Source organism: Argentina anserina, chromosome 3, assembly GCF_933775445.1.
Source record: "Argentina anserina chromosome 3, drPotAnse1.1, whole genome shotgun sequence".
Taxonomy (NCBI): Eukaryota; Viridiplantae; Streptophyta; class Magnoliopsida; order Rosales; family Rosaceae; genus Argentina; species Argentina anserina.
Genome location: NC_065874.1, coordinates 4,923,093 through 4,943,864, shown reverse-complemented (window position 1 = coordinate 4,943,864; position 20,772 = coordinate 4,923,093). Strand labels below are relative to the sequence as shown.

Here is a 20,772-nt window from a genome sequence, read left to right as displayed (position 1 = left end):
TGAACTAGAGAGGCACTTTAAGTAAAAAAATGTGCTTTATAAACGAAGCGATGGATAAATAGCGAGTGGTGAAGTATAGGTTTGCACTGTATCCAAGTTGCCAAGTTAGCATATGGAATGCACTTTTCCACTCGCAAGTCGCAATGCAGATATCCTCCACGAGCAGCTAGTTTTATGCTACATATGTGGAGCATTGATCGCAGCAGATCATAGTACTTGATCTACATATAAATATAAATGATATGATAGTAAACCGAAATAGTTAAACTGAACCCGGCCATTAGTTAAATACAATCTATAGGTTTTGAGCCAATGAGAAAACCATGGATTTTAGTGACAACAAGCTTGAGATGATCGAATAATGATACCATTTTTGTGAGAAACTTGGTAACATATAAGTTACATGACAATGTATATTTCATTGAAAATTTTCTTGGATTTCGCTATATATATGAACGCCGTGTCTAGTTTCTAAGGAATTCACATAGTTTGATGGTTTTTTCTTCCACACAAAAGCTTAAAAACTGATGTATATCTATTCAAAGTAAGTGATGTATATGCGTCATAGTAAACTTTAAAATGTCAGTCAGATATGTAACGACCACAAAATTTCGAGCTTAAAAACTCAAAATTCTAAAGTCGTTAACACAAAATAATCTCAAATAAATCGAAATCGTTAAGTGTATCAGCGGATCATCTCTGAGTTCCAAATACAACTCAGTCAAACCGATTATTACAAACCAAATTTATAATTCGACATTACAATATGATGGAAAATGTAATAATCCTCACAACTCTCACAAAGCTCACAAATAAATTCACTCAAATTCTCACACAAATCCACGCCAGAAATCTCACCACGAACAGGATACGAACGACTTCGAATCTCCGGAGTCGTCACTCAATCTCCGCTAATCAGTACCTGCGGAATTATCCCCTACACCATTGAATTGGTGCACCGGGATTGTAAACACAAACCCGGTAAGCTTATAGCTCGTATGAGTAAAATGACAATACAGTTCGCATATCAATATATACGAAAAATCACAATCAACAATATAAATGCCCTCATGAGTCAATGGACGGCCCATCTGGTTGTCCCAAAGAAATATAAAATAAAACGCTCATGAGAAATTAAGTAACCCTTCTGGTTACCTAAATGCATTTATAATACGGGTACCAAGAACGCTGGTACACATCTGTTACCCCTCTCGTAATACACCGTAGATATTGGATAGCCACCCGCTACCCAACATCCAAAACAATCTGAGTACCCATGAGCAGATAACCACCCGTTACCTCACATGCAGTACTACGCTGATATTGGGTAACCACCCGCTACTCAACATCCAAAACAATCTGAGTACTCATGAGTAGATAACCACCCGTTACCTCACATGAAGTACTATGGCTGACAGACTAGAGCTCTAACTGTATCGTAACTTTCGCCCGGCCAAGGCTAAGTTCCGACTTGCCAAACATGTACAATAATCTCACATCATATTGTACTAAATCACGTCCAAAGACAAATTAACTTTTTAACAAACTCAATGTTAAACTCACGTACAATAATCACACATCATATTGTACGTTTCAAAATTATGCTCGATATAATCGCAATAAAACTCATAACAGTATATTATATAGAAAACTATATATATTCATACTTATTTACCATTTATACAATATATATATAGTTTACTATATCCTATACATGTCATATTTCACAAACACATGCTCAATACACAATTTCTCGTCATTGAAATGACCGTTTCTAATGAATTAATAACAGTACATAACATAATGAACTATATATATATATACTTATTACCATTTATACAGTATATATGTAGTTCACTATATTGTATACATGTTCGTAATTCATTATTAAATACCCTTGCAAAATATTGAATCACCGCGAGGGTAGATTCGTAAATACGTGAGATTTTACTCACCTTAATGACTTGAGCGTAATTCCACAATTTCCGAAGATAATTCATTTCCATGATTTAACGATCACCTTGAAAAGATAAGAAAATAATTTAGCATCGTTTCGTAAACCTTTAAATGCCGAAACAGTAATACTTGGTTACTGTTCAACAATTTTCGGTTTTTCGAAGTTACTGTTCAAATATATGATTAATACGTATTTCTGTACGTATAAATATTATATACGTATTTCTGCACGTATAAATATTATATACGTATTTCTGTACGTATAAATATTAATACGTATTTCTGTACGTATAAATATTATATACGTATTTCTGCACGTATAAATATTAATACGTATTTCTGTACGTATAAAATATTATGTACGTATTTCTGTACGTATAAATATTATATACGTATTTTTGTACGTATACGTACTATTTAAATGTAAATACAATCTCAGTAAATAAAATTTACTAATTACCTTTTACAAATTACTTTTTACATTTACTGAAAGTAATTTATATTTACATTTACCGAAGGTAAAATTTAATTACATTTACCGTAGTAAATAAAATTTACATTTATATTTAAGTAAATTACCAAAATACCCCTATCGGAAAACACTGTCACACCGCCGCACGTGGCGGCGCGTGGGGTACACGCGCCACCCGCCGGCAGGCCGCGCGTGGGGCACACGCGCCGAGCCCAGGGACGGCGCGTAGCACGCCACCGCCGCCCCATTTCTCTCCCTTTTTCTCCCCTCTTCTCCGCCACGGCCTCACGCCGCCCCTAGACCATCCACGCCCTCACACGCGCCGCTTAAGGCGGCGGTATCCCCCTCTTCCTTCCTCCTCCCCCGATCTGCAACAAATCCTTCCAATCCCAACAAAACCACACCAAACAACCATACAAACAATCAATTCAACTCATCCTTACCTAATCCACGCCTTGGAGTCACCGGAGATCGTCGGAGGGATGCATGCCAGCGGCGATGGAACTTGCAGACCTCGGGTTGGAGCGGAGAGACTCACGCCGACGCGGGGAGGTGTGGCGAGCTCGAGGGTTGCTGCGGTCGTCCGTGCGAAGCTTCCCAGGCTGGCGGTGTGCGACACGGACAAGTGGAGGAGGAGATCGCCGGAGCTGGTTCGAGAGGGAGAGAGTGAATCGGGGAGAGGCGAGAGAGAAGAGAGAGAACGAGGGAAAGAGGGAATGAGGCGCGGGGTAAGGGTTTCCAGAAATGGAAACCCTAACTCCAAAAATTTCTATTTATACCCGTTTCTTAAATCGGAAACCAACTTCATTCGTTAATAACTTTCACGTTCGACGTTCGATTCGTACGCGTCACATATCCACGAACTCGTATCGACGAGTTCTACAACTTCGTGAAGAAAGTTTTCACAAACGATCGACGGAATAAAAGTCGGTAAAATCGTTCGGAAACGTAACGTTTTTCGAATAATCGTTCTTAAAACGTTTCCGGTTTTTTTTTCAAAGTATCGCAACCATCACATTCGTTTTTTTAAATCAAACTTCACAACCTAAAAGAATTTAAATTGAACCAAATATTATTTTGAAATTTAGGGTTATTACAAGATATTGGAAGAAACTATTGTACGTAGTTTGTTGAATCTTGTTTCAAAATTAAAGTAGCATCAAATTATCTAATGTTAAATATTAAATATTGGTCGCATTTCAAGTAGGTCGAAACCACGACTTTCTGAATATAATGCAATGCTCCAGTGCTACAAGGGTGAATTTCACATTTAAAATTCAAAACTGGCCAATAGATTATATGTGTACTAATCTAGTCTCTGTCTTTATGATTAAAAATTACAATTAGATATCGTGAATATATATGTAAAAGAAAAAACACTAAATCATTCTACCTCATGACTAATTGGAGTAGCAATTAATCAAATAATTATAAATTTTTTTTGAAAGGACAGATGATTACAGGGAGAAATTCCAATGAGGCTCATCTTTTTAATGACTAGTTGAGGACTTTATAATTAATTATTAATTAGACTTATTTTTTCAGTCATATTTTTCATCTCAACATGCATTTGGATAGTAGGTTTATAAATGTAGTTTAGATTTACAAATTGTCAGCAAATTTAGTGATCGTTAAGGTATCAAAGTAGATCAAATGAATGAACGAACCAAAAATTATCAAATATGAATCATTTAAGTTCATAATGAATAAATCACATTTAAAAATGTCTTAACGATTATCAATTTTAATGAAATTTTACAAGTATGAATGGTATGATCTACTCATATATATTTAAAAATTGAACGGTCGATATATGAATATAAGATAAAAAATTGAGTAAATCAAATTCATCTCAACAGATCATCAACAACATAAAAATCCTTATTAGAAAAGGCATTTACAAATTAACATGACATTTATAAATACAAATGAAACAACGACTAGATTGGGCTACCCGGGTCAAGTATATGATCCGAATAAAGTCCCGCACATACTGCTAAAACCCTACAGCTCGAAAGAGGGTTTCAGTTCTGGGCAAAACAAAACGAAGAAAGCAGAACTACCTGGGTTTTAGAGATTTTCAGTTTCTGAAGAAATGGGTAGAGAAGACAGTAAGCGAATTCGAAAACCCAAAGAAGAAAACCATGATAATAAGCCAAAGAGCATACCAGTCCTCCCATGGATGCGAACCCCAATTGACGTCAGCGCCTTGGACGAGAAATCCCTCTCTCTCCTCCCTCGCCTTGACCCCAGGTAACCATCTCAATCACATTCCACAAATTTACCCCAAAAATCAAAACTTTCAATTTCATTCAGTAATTTGGATTCTTTTTTTACTGTTTTTTTTTTTCAAGGTTGAAGGAGGCTTTGGAGAAGATGAATATCTCGTCACTTTACCCAGTTCAGGTTGCTGTGTGGGAAGAGACTATTGGGCCTGGTGGGTTTCAGCGTGACGTGTGTGTTAATTCACCTACTGGAAGTGGGAAAACTCTGGCTTATGCTCTGCCTATTGTGCAAGCTTTGTCTACTCGCAATGTCAAATGTTTACGTGCTCTGGTTGTGTTGCCAACTCATGATTTAGCTGTGCAGGTCTTTTTGATACTCTTTTTTAAGTGTTTTTATTGCTAATTTGTGGTTTGATTTCGCAATATGGTGTGAGAGTTTTGACGTGTCCTGTTTGTTTTTGAAAGTCTGTTTCATGTTTGAATGTATGTGTTTGGTTGTTCTGTTTAGGTCAAAGATGTGTTCTCTGCAATTGCTCCTGCCGTGGGCTTGTCAGTTGGTCTTGCAGTTGGGCAAACTTCAATTGCCAATGAGATTTTGGAGCTTATTGACACGCCTAAGCTTGAGTTTGGCATTTCTTTTGACCAAGAGCATCGTTTGCCTCAATTACGTAGTGCAGTGGACATATTGGTGGCCACCCCTGGAAGGCTAATGGACCATATCAATAACACGAAGGGTTTCACACTTGAGCATCTCTGTTATCTTGTAAGTAGCAGTTTATACTAGGGTACTGTACTTTTCATCAGATGCTGTGTATCATATATTAATTAATATAACTACATTGATTGATTTTTGAATATGTATGGTCTTGATGTGAATCTAGTTGAAGCACCTGTTTGATAATTTTAATACAGCAAAGCATATGATGATTTATAGACTGTTGAAGCACTCCCTTAATGATTCTTATACGCAAAAGCATATGATGATTTATAGGTGGTTGATGAAACAGATCGATTACTCAGGGAGGCATACCAAAACTGGCTACCCACTGTGCTTCAGTTAACTCGCTTTGATGATGATGGTTTATTTCCTCGTGCTCAAAATTTTCTACCTTCAGCACTTGGTTCCTTCAGAACCATAAGGAGATCGTAAGTTCCATGTCCATTTACTTTTCTTTGTATGTGTTTATGCTACATAAGTGTAGCTCTGTGCCATGGTATCTTTTCAAGGTTTTCATTGTGCCTACACTGCATTGAGCAAGGCCAATCTTTTAGTTTGATTAAACTTGCATTGTTTTTGGAATAAAGATTACATAGTCCTACCTTTCCTAAAGTGCAAGTAATCTATATGTAGCATTATCTGCGAATCTATGATTATACATTAGCAACATGGTTATACCTGAGGTTCTTTGTACATTTGTAGCACAATTTATGAATGTGATATGGCAAATATGTACTATTAGCAAATATTAAAATGTTGGTCCTAGGAATCTTCATGCATCTTTCTGTATTTTATCAGTTAAGAGTTATGATCTGGACTTGCACAGAAGTAAAGCTTGAAACTGATACGGGAGCGAGAAGTAAAGCTTGAAAATGTGACTCTAACTTCTCTAAGGTTGCTGCTGAGGGAAAGAAAGCTACTGTTTGATTATCTGTCTCACAAATTTGGTTGTTAGGGATCTTTAGGAAATGAAACCATACTAGTGTGGTTGAGCCCCTTTTAATGTTATCTCAAATTTGTCACAGTGGTCTTGAGAGGGGGTTTAGGGGTAAACCTCATCCCAGGCTTGTGAAGATGGTTCTTTCTGCCACTTTAACCCAGGATCCAAGCAAGCTAGCTCAACTTGATCTGCATCATCCTTTATTCTTGACAACTGGAGAAATGCGTTATCGGCTTCCAGAAACATTGAAGTCCTACACAGTGGTATGCCACCATCACTCAGCTTAGTGATAAATACTTGAATCCTTTTCAGAGAGGCTCCTTTTATTAAGTAGATTGTAAAGTAGTAGTATTGTAAGAAGCACACACACAGTTCATGCTGTTCTGAATTTTTGTTTTGTTTTTCATTTCATGGGTAATGTACAGTTTTGTGAAGCAAAATACAAACCATTATATCTGGTTGCGCTCCTGCAAAGTTTAGGAGATGAGAAGTCCATTGTTTTTACATCATCAGTGGAGTCGACGCATCGTCTATGCACCTTACTGAACTTTTTTGATGAACTTCCATTCAAGATAAAGGAGTATTCACGTGTTCAACGACATCGAAGGTAGATCTTTTGGTTAATACTTGTTATACGATTACAGAATGGGGATATGGGGGCAAACATTAAACTGGTTTGAATATGATAAACTGAACTCTGGAATGTGGCTGCGCAATGCCTTTGATTGTTACAAAAGCAAATGTTATGGTCAGTTCAACTCATAAGGTTTGTGGCAGGCTTTGGGCCTGAAGGCGTATAAGCTTCTATAATATGAATACTTGGGACTAATCACTGGTTTTGAAAAGTGACATCCAAATAGAAGGTTGCTGGTATAAAGAGTGGTTGCTTTATTGTTCTAATGTTTGTGTTTCATGGTGGTTTTCTTGGCAAACAGATTTAGGCTCTATCAGGTTTCCTTTGTTTCATTGATAATTGAAACTCCCTAAGAAAAACATTATATAAGCATATGACTTGCAGCATGACAGTAATTATTATTTTTTTTTCCTATAAACACCTCTTATGTGTCTAATAAAAATATCTTGTCTTCAGTAGTATTTCGATCAATTAATAGATGTGAGTTGTCTCTTATAGCTATTATTAGGCTATTCATAACCTTTGAGCAAGAAAGTAAAAGTGTCGTGTTTTTTGTTTTTCTTTTTAATCACAGCAAGACACTGGAGGCATTTCGGAAAGGAAAGATTCAAGTACTGGTTTCAACTGATGCAATGACTCGTGGAATGGATGTTGAAGGGGTGACAAACGTAATTAACTATGATATGCCTGCCTACATAAAGACTTATGTTCACCGTGCTGGGCGGACAGCAAGAGCTGGCCAAACTGGCTGTTGCTATTCATTGTTGCGTGAAAAAGAGGTATGCTCAGTCTTGTTAATCTCTATGCCAACACATGTTCCAGGTCAAGGGTCAGTGGGATAAATAATTAAATAGTCTCATTAATTTTTCCTTCTCCCTTATTTTAATTTGATGTTACTTTATTTTGCATTCTGTTCAAGCGTGCAACTTGAATGAGTCACACTAATGAGTAGTGTTAACCTTACATACCTACTTCAACTGTTCACTTACTGTAATTACATTCTATTGCTCCAGGTTCAGCGATTCTACAAGATGTTACGGAAAGCTGAGAATAACTTCTGCTCCAAGTACTCAATTCCTTCTAATTTCATTGAACCGCTCCATGGTGTCTACGAATCTGGTAAATGTTTATCTCATACTTAGATTATTTTTTCCTCCGTATAGATGGTTGTGGATGCCTTTAGATACTTTAACGAACTCTTTAAGTTAATTTCTTTCCTCAATGTGCAGCAAAGGAGAAACTTAAGGAGACGGTTGAAATGGAACTTTCGAAAAAGAGAAAAGTTGGTTCTAAGTTTTCTCAAGTGGCGAAAGGAAAAGAAACACAATCTCCGAAGGAAAGTGACCATTGAAGTAAGTCCTTCGGCCTTTCTATTTGCGTTCAAATCTGTGGTGTATGAGAAGCAAGTTGCATTCCTATTTGGGCAAGTTGAATGCGGGGGGTGTCTTACAAACTTGGATATTCAGGGCGATGATAGTACCAAGACAATGCACGCAGAGACCTGCCTTATGTATCATCAATTTGTATCATTGTTCAAAATCCAATCGTAAACATTCTGATGTTTGATCAAGCACCTGAGTGTATGCTAGATGTCTAGATGTGATTGCTTATGATTATAAACACCTGAATTTAGGTCCCATCAATACAAGTTCGTTCATTGATTACGTATAAAAGAACCTGTTCTTGTATCCTTGTTCAATTAATACCCTCTTTTGAGTCTTTTCTAAACTGTTAGTGACTTAGTGCAGGTATTGGTTTCAGATCATTAGATTTCATTGTTAAATCATAGATCTCTACATTGAGTCTTAATTCTTGCCTTGGCAATTTACCATAACGAAGAACAAGGCTGTGTTGTAGGAAATACGGAGAACAGGGCTGTGTTGTAGCATAATGATTTTGTAATCTACATAATATAACAAAATACCGTAGCACACTGCCAAAGCCTTGCTCAACAATCTGAACTATTGATTGATAGAAAGTACACTGCACAACATATATAATTGCTCATTAATTCAATCCTCCATTTGTCTAATAGAAATGTTTTCCTTACAGTCTCCACCCAGCTGAGTCATATCTCAAATTCTCCATGACTGCGGTAGTTGAACCCAAAAAACCAAAGGAGGATAAAAATATGCCTAAAAAACACGGCTCAACTTATATATTGCATTCTAGCTATGCGAGCTTCCAGTACTTAATTTCTCAGCCTTCAATGACTCTCACTGACGACGGAACATCGATAAAGACCTGTGGACTCCCTTCAGAAAGTACTTTACATCACTACGAGCAGCAGTAGAAGCAAATCTTGGTGATGATGGTGATGAGGAGGAGGCCGATGAGGATGAACCCTTCGGTGAGGAATTGAGAGAATCATTAGGGCTAGCATATTCTCTCTCCTCCTCAGTGATTGTATCCAACACCTTTGAAGTTCTGTGCCTCATGACACTAACAATCGGTGGTGGCGCAACTTCTGTAATGAACCTTGCTAGGCGTGCATTTGCCATTTTCTTCACTCGCAAGATGGATTTGAAGATTGAAAAGAAAAAGAAGAGAGCTGCGAAAATGAAGAATAGAGAAAAGAGATGAAAACACAAGTGAGAGGCTTGCTTGCTGATGAGAATGATGAAATCCTGCGAGTGATATTTATAAGGGAATTAATGCATGCTAAGGCTTTTGCAGAGCTATAGTCTTATTCATCACTGTCAAGTCCAATTTTGAACAGCTAGCATGCCGTCCTATTGCTTTTGATATTAATTGCGAGGGCTTGAAGTTTTCAAGTCCTTTGCTACGAGACAGGTTAGTTCTGGGAACAACAATATCCGGTGGAAATTCGGATATCTCTACAGATTTCACTTTTGTTGGGGTCGAAAGGTTCTAAGTTTGCACTTTTCTTGGCTAAAATGTTAGTCATTTGCAGAGCCACGTTTCAGTTTTCGTATGCTTGATTTGAACACAATGATGGTGACAAAAGTTTCTTTTGACGATTGAGAAGCTTTATCAATCTGGTCCTCCATTTGGTTGGCTCAGGTTCATTCACTTTGGCAAATATCTCAATCTGGGTTTGCTGAGGTACCGTATTGTTGAGGTAACACTGATTTGGTAAGTTTCCCAGAAGGTACATAAATATTTCAAAGGATCAACCAATCAGCGTATGCAGTTTCAATGTTAAGTTTCTTGGATATTAATTGGCTTAAATTTGAGCTATTTGAAAATCTCACATTAGAAAAATTGCTAATAAAGATTGCTGTTGGAGAGGAGAGATCCCACATCTAAGAAGTGACAAAGAAAATAAAGCTTATAAGTGAGTGGATAATAACCAATTGTACCGAGGCTTTTTGTGATTAAAACCCAACACCTGTGAGGTGGCTAAGTTGGGACAATATCGGTACAGTTGGTCCACGGGCCACGCTTGTCGCTGTTTAACATGGTATCAGAGCGGGTCCCTCTCCAGTCGCGCCTCCAATCTTTCGTGGGCCCGAGTTGGGTGCCACTTTGTCATGCCATCGGAGGATTTCCGATTGGATGACCACTAAGTGTTGTTGGTTACTGGACATTAGTTTCTTTCATCCCAGTATGTGGGATGTTAATCTATCACGTGCAGACCTAAAAATTAGGTTGCACGTGAGGGGGCGTGTTGGAGAGGAGAGATCCCACATCTAAGAAGTGACAAAGAAAATAAAGCTTATAAGTGAGTGGATAATAACCAATTGTACCGAGGCTTTTTGTGATTAAAACCCAACACCTGTGAGGTGGCTAAGTTGGGACAATATCGGTACAGTTGGTCCACGGGCCACGCTTGTCGCTGTTTAACAATTGCTACCACACACACTAATATCGGGACCTTTTGTAGAAAACCTCATACCCAAACTCCACCGAGTAGTTAAAGTGGAGAGAATATCGACATTACTAGACCCGTGTGTGAGATTGTTGGCCACTTCTGCACAACAATTGGTATCAGAGCCCAAGTTACGCTTGTGACTTAGTGTCTCGTAAATCAAATTTGATGGAGCTCCCATTTGGATTGGGGTCACAAGATGTTTGTGGTTGAGGTTGAGCTATTCGGATTGTGAGACAATTGATGATGACTCAAATCACGCAAATGTGGAGATTGTTAGAAATTGATTTGCTTGGATTTGAGTTATTTGAAATCCCACAATGGAAAAAGTGAAGAGTCATTCTTGAGTTATAAAAATTGCTACTACATACACTAATGCCAATGTCTTTTTTGAAAAACCTCATACCCAAACTCCACCGAGTGGCTAAAGTGGGGGAAGTATCGACATTATTGAACCCGTGTGTGTGGAATTGTTGGCCACTTCCGCACAACAAAGTTATATATATCACAATTTTCCTTTTTTAAAAACAAGTGAGAGGAAAACAAAAGATAGCTGTGGCATGTATTCTTTTTCTCTCCTTGTGTTTTGATTAATTCGTGTGTCCCTTATGGTGAGATGATCATCATGGCCGCCTCTTTTGTGCGGGTTAAAATGATGAAAACTTTTGGGTTCTTCGAAGGGGTTTTGTAGTTTTATTTAGAGGAGTGTTAGGGCGCTATAATATGACGCCAAATTCGGCACCGCAATGCCACATCACATGCCACTTCAACAATTAAAATTATATAAAAATGTCATTTTAAATGAAAATACAATCATATCCTTATTAATCAACGGTTCTAAATTATTATAATTTTTTTATCATTTCTTATTTTTCATCACAATAATGCTTTTAAAATACAATTTAAAAAATTAAAATTTACGAAAATATGCTTGAAATATGTGTGTGTACGCGCGAAATATATATATATATATATATAATATTTATTTTTAAATTTCAGATGATGTAAGGTAATTACAACATTTATATTTAGATGAAACTTTTGGTAAGGTTGTTTTGGTTTTTTTTTTCTGAAAGAGAATATTCTTTTGTTATGATATAATCGATTTAAGGGGATATATAAGGTAACAAATGTTATTTTTCATAGAGTATACATATCTTAATTAATACCATATTTAATATAATTATATCTATGGTAACCTTTCTAGTGACAGATATGTCAAGATTCATAAATTTCTTATTTAATTTACATTTATGATTAATTAATGACTATAATTAATTAATACAATTATCATATAAACATTCCACACACACGCCCACACACACGCGCATATATATATCACCCGCACGCGCGCGCGCGCACTCACACACACACACACATATATATATATATATATATCAAGCATATTTTGTAGATATTGTATTTTTTATTACATTTTAAAAGCATTTTGAAAAAAATAAATGATATAAAAAAACTACAATTTTTTTAACAATAATTTAAGGTTGTTGGATTAACAAGGATAAGATTGTATTTTCAATCAAAAATAACATTTTGTGATTATTATAATTGCTGACATGGTAAGGTGACATGACATGCTACGTAAGATTGCGGCGTCAGATCTGGCGTCATATTATGACGTTAAAACATTTTCTTTTTATTTAATATATCAAATAATTATGTAGTTTAAAGCTACGGTAGTTTTAGGATTTTTCTATTCAGTATCATGCTGGAGGGAACTGAGGAAGATTCTTTTCTAGCTAGCAGATCATCAACAAGAAGGCTAGGGCCTAGGTGCGCATGCAACTGCATGATCGAGCCTTTCTGATTGGATTATACCATTTTTTTAAAAGGTGGATTATACCGTTTATGCGATCAGAAAATGCACGTACAGATGATTTGAGCATGGAACTGAGTGGCGTGCCGGAGAACTAATGCTACCTAATTAGAGATCAAAAGATGATAATTTCTCATTCAATATGCTAACATATACATAAAAAAAGAAGAAAGGATGACGATCGAGCAGACAGATCAATGCCGTTGGACAAGGTCCTACAATTCACATGCTGGAACGATTGGGCATATGGGTTGGAAAACTCAGTCTGGATATGGATGCCGTCACTTCACTTTGCATGTCTAGTTGCTCGAGCATTTGCTCCCAAATATATCGTCTTCATCATGAGCTGGTCCATAAATAGGTTTTGGATCGATCTTACTCAAAATTCGTACAATTTTATCTACATCATCCTCCAGGCTTTGCTTCTTATCTGAGGCGTGAACAGTCGCAGTTCGAGAAAGAGAATGGTCACCGTCCAATTCTTTCCTGGCGGTTTGATTATTGCCTGGTTTGCCTGAACCAGCATTCAAGCTCTATTTAGGCTATCTCCACTGACCTCTTTTTTGCTAAATTAATTAAGAGAATATAGCGATGAAACAAAGAGATACTGACCTAGAAAGCCGGCGTGAATCCAAGTAAACTAAGACTTATAGAGTAATTAGCTTAGGGTTTCATGATGAGTAGTAGCTTAGGGTTTCTTCGTTCAGCATGGCTAGCTATCCTCATCATCTCCATATATACAGCGAAAATATCTAGATGATCCGCTAGTAGCTGATGATTTGCTAGCAGTAACTAATTTGAGCCCGCGGACTTGCTAGAACTGCGTACTAGCCTTTGCCTTGATCCCATATATATGAGCGCAAGCACTCCCAAATTGGAAGAACATATAACTTGATGAACCTTACTGTTGTCTGTATGTAGTTACTTAGTAAGTATGCATACCATCGTCATGACCGAGCCTAATCCATTTAGAATACAACCCGCAGCACCCGGATGTGGCTTGTTGACCATCACTGCATGTATTGATCGATCGAGTCATTCGAGTGTATTCCCATCACGCAGCTGTGTGTACGTAAGTGCCGTGTCAAGTAGGCTAGGGCAACCAATAAAGCAAGACGCCATTGTCGCCATAATAAGTTGAACAAGATGCTGGTAACGTTGGTCTGCAATCAATCTATTTGAGATCGAGCCATATATAATTCAAAGCATAAAGATATATATGATATCCGTACTCAACATTTCCATGTTCAGTCAAAGTGCCTTACTGCAGATTGTGAAATGCAAAAACTATAGCCGCATGCATATGCAGCCAATTAATCCATTAGAATATATGGCGACGAAATGGAGTAGCTCCGAGATGTCCATTAATCATAGATTCATATATATTATCATATAGTGCTACTGGATCACGTGGCCATCGATCTCTTTTATTAAGCGGAAAATTCTAGCCTACGCTGCTGCATGTATGCAGCAGTCTCATTCTCCACACATTATCACACACACACCTCATGTACATGTTATGACATCCAATCTATACCACACATCAGTGTATGTATAACATACACTGCTGCACAGCAGATGAACCCTCATTAAGCTAGCAAAATTAGTCGGTAGATTCATTACTGTTAAGTAAATAACATTATTATAATGTAATATAAATTATATAATATAATCTAAAATTACTTCACTTGATTCGTGTATATACGAATGAACCACAAATCACTAAATTGATCACCATGCCCTCCCTCCCTATCCTCTCCTCAACCTTAATATTCTTTGAACATATATGCATAACGTACGTATCCTGAATCCAAAGTCGATTCAATCCTCCTTCATCTCAATCCAAATTCGATTCGATCCTCCTTCATATATTAACACAAGATCGAGCATAATGACAGCAACGAATACCGAAACATCTTTGGTAACCCTCCCAATGATCTTCTCCAACCCACTGTTTCTCTCTACCCAATCTCAAAGAGTACTATTTTAACAGCAGCTTCCTCATTAGCCCCATTCTCAGCATTGGCCCCCTCTTGCTTTCTTGCAGCAGTTTCAGTTTCAAGGGTGCAAGTTCATCAATATCCCATTTGGAAACATTTTACGAGGAGGAAGATGTCGATTCTGCAGCCGATTTTGTTGAAGATCAAATGTGATCTTGTTGTTTTCTGTCGTGGGGACAAACATCCTCTTACCCAATTGCGAAATTTCTTTGATCATTACAGTTTTGTTTCTAGTCAATATATAAATGCCAAGAAAAATACTTTTTACCTTGAAGCCAAGTATCAGTATCGGCAAGGGTCAGTTCAGCGTATATTGGGTTTTCTTGCATGTCGGTTACCTTTTACTTATTTGAGAGTTCCAATCTTTTGTGGTAAGCCTCAGAGATGTCATCTTTAAGTTATTGCTGATAAAGCAAAATCGAGACTTATGGGATGGCAAGGGCATCTTCTCTCTATGGCTGGTCGGACTCAATTGGTGCAATCAATTTTTCAAAGTATGTTGCTTCATAGTTTTACTGTGCATCAGTGGCCGGTCTATATATCTCGTTAAGAAATTAGCATTATGGGCTAGTAATTTTATTTGGTCTGGTAACATTGGGACCCGGAAGATCATCACTGTTCCTTAGACTCAGGTGTGTGTCTCGCAGCAAGAAAGGGGACTTGGTATCTGTAATTTATCATCTCTGAATTCAGCTGTTGTTCTTAAGTTTGTAAGAGATTCTTATTCTTCTCATTCTTAATAGGGTGCTTATGTGCGCGCAAGGTATCCTATTATGTCTAATTGCAAGTTGAGTTATCGTAAATCTTCAATTTGGCCAGGTTTTCGGTCAATTGCTTCTCACTTTTAGCAAAGTTGTCGTTGGTTAATTGGAGATGGAAAGTCGGTTAGTTTTTGGAATGATAAATGGCTTGAGGTGCCTATTCTAGAGACTTTGGGTATCTCAAATTGGTCTCATTTTAATAATCTTCTTGTAACTGATTTTATTTCCAATAATTCATGGTAGCTTCCTCCTTTCTTTTCTCACAATTTTCTTGCCTAGCAGATTTCTAATATTTCCCTTCCTTTCTCTGATGTGCCTGATATGCTTATTTGGGAACCCTCTTCCTTTGGTGAGTTGTGCCTGATATGCTTATTTGGGAACCCTCTTCCTTTGGTGAGTTGTGTTTTTCTAGTGGATATGATTTTATGAGGCATCATCTCCCTATGACAGTGTGGGCATCTAATATGTGGAGGTATTACATTCCTCCTCACTACTCTTTTTTGGTTTGGAGAATTATATTTGACTGGCTACCTACTGATGATAGGCTACAAATATGTGGAATTCATGTGGTGTCCATCTGTTAGCTTTGTTATTGCTCTGTTGAGACTTCTTTGCACTTATTTTTACATTGTTTTTTTATCAACGTGTTTGGAGGTGGCTAGCAGTTCAGTTTGACACTTCTTTTTCTACTTCTTCCTCTCTGATAGATTTTTAGGTAAGCTATTGTCGAAAACTTTTCTCCTTTCATCTTTATAATATGTGCCTAGCGGCATGCATGTTTTTATTCATGGTTTTATGGAAGGTTCAGAATAGGCTAAGGTTTAACAATCATCCCCCTCTTTTCTCTAAGTTGTGTTGCCTAATTTTGGCTTGTATTCGTCAAATTAGCCTTTTTGCTCCTGGTCACTTTAAAGATGTTCTTGATGCCCGTTTATTGGCCTCTCTGGGTGTTGTTCCGAACCGCTGTAAGGCTCAAAAAATACATCATGTTTTATGGCATACACCAATTTATCCTTGGGTTAAGTTAACATTGATGGATTGGCTAAAGGTAACCCAGGTCCAGCAACATGTGAGAGTGTTTTTCAAGTGTTTTTTTTTTGGGGGTTTTGTCAATCGCTTGGTTGGAATTCTTCATTTTATTCTAAGCTTTTATGCTGTGATTTTGTCAATTGAAATTGCTATTGCTAGAGGTTTGTTCTACTTATGGTTGGAAAGTGACTATGTAAGTGTGGTGACATATTTTTCTTCCAAATCTTTCTCTCCCCATGAAACTTAAGAGTCTGTTGGCACAACTGTCTATCTAAAGTCCGTCAAATGTATTTTCGATGCAGTCATATATTTAGAAAAGAAAATGCGGTAGCTGACATAATGACCAATTTAAGCCTCATCAATGACTCTTTTGCTTAGTATGATAGTCTCTTAGTATGCTCGTTAAGTTCTTACAAACTGATTACTTAGAATTTTTGAATTATCGGTTTTCATAATATGATAATTAATTTTTTTGTTCTTAAAAAAAAAAGTGGCAGCTAGCCAGTTCGCGGGGTGCTTCATCATCAGTAGTCTTATCAACGTGTTTCCTGGAAGCACCGTGGCCTTTGACACCATACAGCAACTCTGAGCTCTGTGCTTAATTAGGATAGTAAGATTACTTACGTACTCAACTCGGCATCATCCAATGAGATCCTTGAACTATTAGTCTTTTGTGCGATGTCTTATTGGAACCGTCCTCTGTACCTTCATATTATAATCTAAAGCTATTTTAAGAATATCGAAATAAATAAATAAATAAATATATATATATATATATATATATTGCGCTCATATGCTCTTAATTGCTCCTAATAGTACATGCATTGTTAGCGCGCCGTGACTATATTACCAAATTGATCAATAATACTGTAGGTTGTACGTGGCTATGAAATGGATATATATATATATATATTTATTTAAACATATTTTATATATATCGTATTTTTTTATTATATTTTGAAAGCATTTTAAAAAATAAATGATATAAAAAAGAACGATAATTTTATTTATAATAATCTAGAGTCATTGTATTAATAAAGATATGATTGTCTTTTCATTCAAAAATAACATTTTGTGATTATTGTAATTGCTGACATGTCAAGATGACATGACATGCCACGTGTGATTCCGGAGTTGAATCTGGCGCTATATTATGACATTAAAACATTTTCCTACTCAAAATGCATATAGAAACGGCTCTCACGTACTTTCTCAGTATAGTACTATTAACGACGTAGTTAGGCATGTCGACTTAACAGAATCCTATTAATCGCTTTAGCTTAATGAAGGAAAATCAATCTGATGGTGCTCTCATCCCCCCTATATTCCTGGAATCAAAACTACCGATACCATGCTCTTGCCGCCTATAAAGTATAAACTACCCCATTTGTCACATAACAAATATAACACACGCGGTTTCTATTAGCCATTTCTGGCTCCTCATGGTTTTGCAGAATCTATCTTTTCCTAAAATCACTGAAGATGACGTTAATTGCTCGCAGCCTCATGTCCACCATCGCTTAGTTAAGCAAGTCCAACCTACCACCCCACTAAATTTGCATAGAACCTTCACTGTCTTCATGTATATATAGGTGTGCTATGCCAGCCCCTTCTCTCCAAACCCATACATCATTGATTCATATATCTTCGAGAACAATTACCTTCTTAATAGTTCTTTGAAAATATATGTACAGAGGAAACATATCAGTGATCATGGGTCTGATGGGAAAGGAAATGAGGATGATGCAAGACTTGGACGACGTTGCACCAGCACTTATGATTCCCCACGAGAAGCCTTCGAATAACATTTCGAAAATGGAGACCATCATTGAAGATGAAGGGTTATTTTCTGATTATCATAGCTTTCAGATAATGCCCAAGCGAGTCGTATTTCTTCTTCCGGTGTTTTTCTCTTTTGTTTCTTACTACATATTGTATAGCCACATTGCTTAAACTCGAGCAAGAACGTACGTGGGAATATTTAGGTTCCTGAAATTTCTTGTGACAGATGATCACGATCAAGATCAAGATGAAGAGGGAGACAAATGTATTTTGAAGTAGATTGGCAGGGGACAGATTGATGTATATCAATTGACCTGTGACTTGAGAGCTACATTGTGATGTTACATTTTGCATAAACCCTAATTTAGCTCATTGTTTCATAACCGCCGATTTTTCTTCTTCTTTACCTTCAGCGATAGGACTTGCTTATCGATCGATCGACTGTGGGTTATTTAACAATTACGAGTATGAACTACTGATGCGCGAACACATAGCCGGGCGTCTTGAAATTTAGCTATTAAATATCAGAATCATCATCTAACTAATTCACTAATGCATAACATAATGGTCGATCTCTCTATTCAGAACGAACAGAATGAATACGAGATAACAACTTCAAGCTAGCACGTTAATCCCAACATGATGTACGTTGGAACTGCTTTAATTTTACTATACGTATAACGTACATCAACAAACTACGAATAAAGCTCGCTGAAGATAGTAATAGAGTACGTAATATAATAGTTACATTGAGTGGCATTAACATTATGGCATTGATAAGTGGAGAATGGCAACAAATGTCTTCATTGCTTTGCAACATGACGGTTAATTATGTCTTATGTCGATCGTACGTACTAGTGATACCACCATTTTGCTACCATTAACTTATTCAGTCATGTCCTCTTCTTCATGAGTTAATTGAAATTCTTGACGTAGGTTATTCTCTAATTTGATATGAATTCCCAATTATAGAAAATAAGTGATCATTTATTTATTTTAATTGGGTAGTTGAAAAACAACGTCACAGAAGTCTAAAGTACATAATGTTCTCATAGCTGATGATAGCAATAGGGTTCTGGAACAATTAAATTTATATTTGGACTTCAAGCTTCGTATTTAAGCTTTCGACTAGGTTAAGTGTTGAAGATTACGTGCACGTCCAATTAATCGTAGTCCTTCTTCGAGCTCGATCCTATCATGGTGTTCTAAGTTGCAACATTTCAGGTGCTTCTAGATCGAAGAGGTTGGCATTTCCTCGACATTATAGATGAGCGGTTTTCAACATGTGGTTTTGTCAAATTTATGTACGTACAGAGAGAAATTTCCGATTTTAGAACCATCTCCAAGACTTGTTCAAACTATAATCGTCATCATAATGGTCATCTGACAGCTCCCAACTCCTAAAATTGTTCTTGTCATGACAGTATATATAGGATCCTTTACTCATTCTATTCCCATACCCGTGTTAATATCTCGATCTCTTGCTAGCTAGCTAGCTCGTCTTAAATTTCTTCAATATTGCCTTGTTACATATAACTAGATTCATTTGGTTTTGATCATCATAGATAGATATCATGGGAAACATTATCCACGACTTCGGCGAAATTGCACCCGCCATGTTCATCTCCCAATATCAGAGAACTTCGAAATGCCCGACGCTGGAGACCATCGACGAAGAAGGATCATCATTTTCTCAAAATATCATCGTTCAGATTCCAGCAACAACGAGGGCCTTGTTTCTCCTTCCAGTCTTGGTTTCATTTGCTTCTTATTATTTCCTGTTGCATACAAACTCTGTTTGAATGAAATCAATGAATAAGAGAACACTGTACATGAAATAGCCCAGCTAGCTAGCTAGTTTGTAACTTTGTGTGTATCGTCGAGCTATAGAATGTTTTAGAGTTTGTAGCTGCCAAATTGTTTCAACTCCCTTGATGAATTACAGCATGCTAGCTATGAAAGCTCCCAGTGACAATGGAACTAATCCACCTACGTACATAATCTTTCCCTTAGTAATTCATTGAAGGGATAAGTTAAGGAACCAAAAGTTAATTTGAACCTGCAATTAGAGTTGTTGGTTAATGTTTGGATTTTGTCGATAGGCATGAGAGCAAGCACAATCACTATATCAATCAATCTTTTGGCACCCCCACCCAAACTTTTTGTGTTACTCATGAAGCAAAGTTGCAAATTAACTTGATTAGGCAAACCATGTATCCTTATATCTATCAATTGTAGTTATTATGTGGGTAAGTGGTTCTGTATAGGTTTCGTCCCATCTCCACATATGAAATCCTGATCATGCATGCTAAGGCTTCTATGCAATCAAATACGTACTCCTAAAATGAAACGAATGGAAGGCAATTCATATGCCGACCGGGTTAAAAAGTTGCGAGGATTTTATTAGGCTACGCCGACATCCAGTTTGACGTCCAAATAAGATCACCTAAAATTTCTGTTTAAATTAAATTGAAAAAAAATCTGTGCAAATGAAAGTAGTTGTTGAGAAGAACGCAGATAGTTTTCATGTATTATAAATCTGTGGATTGTATGTTTTATCATGCATCCGGCCAACTCGTGCATCAAATA

General features: G+C 37.0%; 1 protein-coding gene across 1 annotated transcript; it reads left to right on the top strand.

Annotated features, from left to right (window-relative positions):
* The first annotated feature begins 4,412 nt into the window (after window positions 1-4,412).
* Window positions 4,413-8,612, top strand: LOC126787956 (DEAD-box ATP-dependent RNA helicase 1). The gene is made up of 9 exons (XM_050513876.1): window positions 4,413-4,681; window positions 4,783-5,017; window positions 5,162-5,416; window positions 5,645-5,799; window positions 6,397-6,574; window positions 6,737-6,918; window positions 7,520-7,724; window positions 7,959-8,064; window positions 8,175-8,612. Exons 1-9 carry the CDS (start codon window positions 4,524-4,526, stop codon window positions 8,294-8,296), a joined length of 1,596 nt encoding a protein of 531 aa, XP_050369833.1. The 5' UTR covers window positions 4,413-4,523; the 3' UTR covers window positions 8,297-8,612.
* Window positions 8,613-20,772: the final 12,160 nt, after the last annotated feature.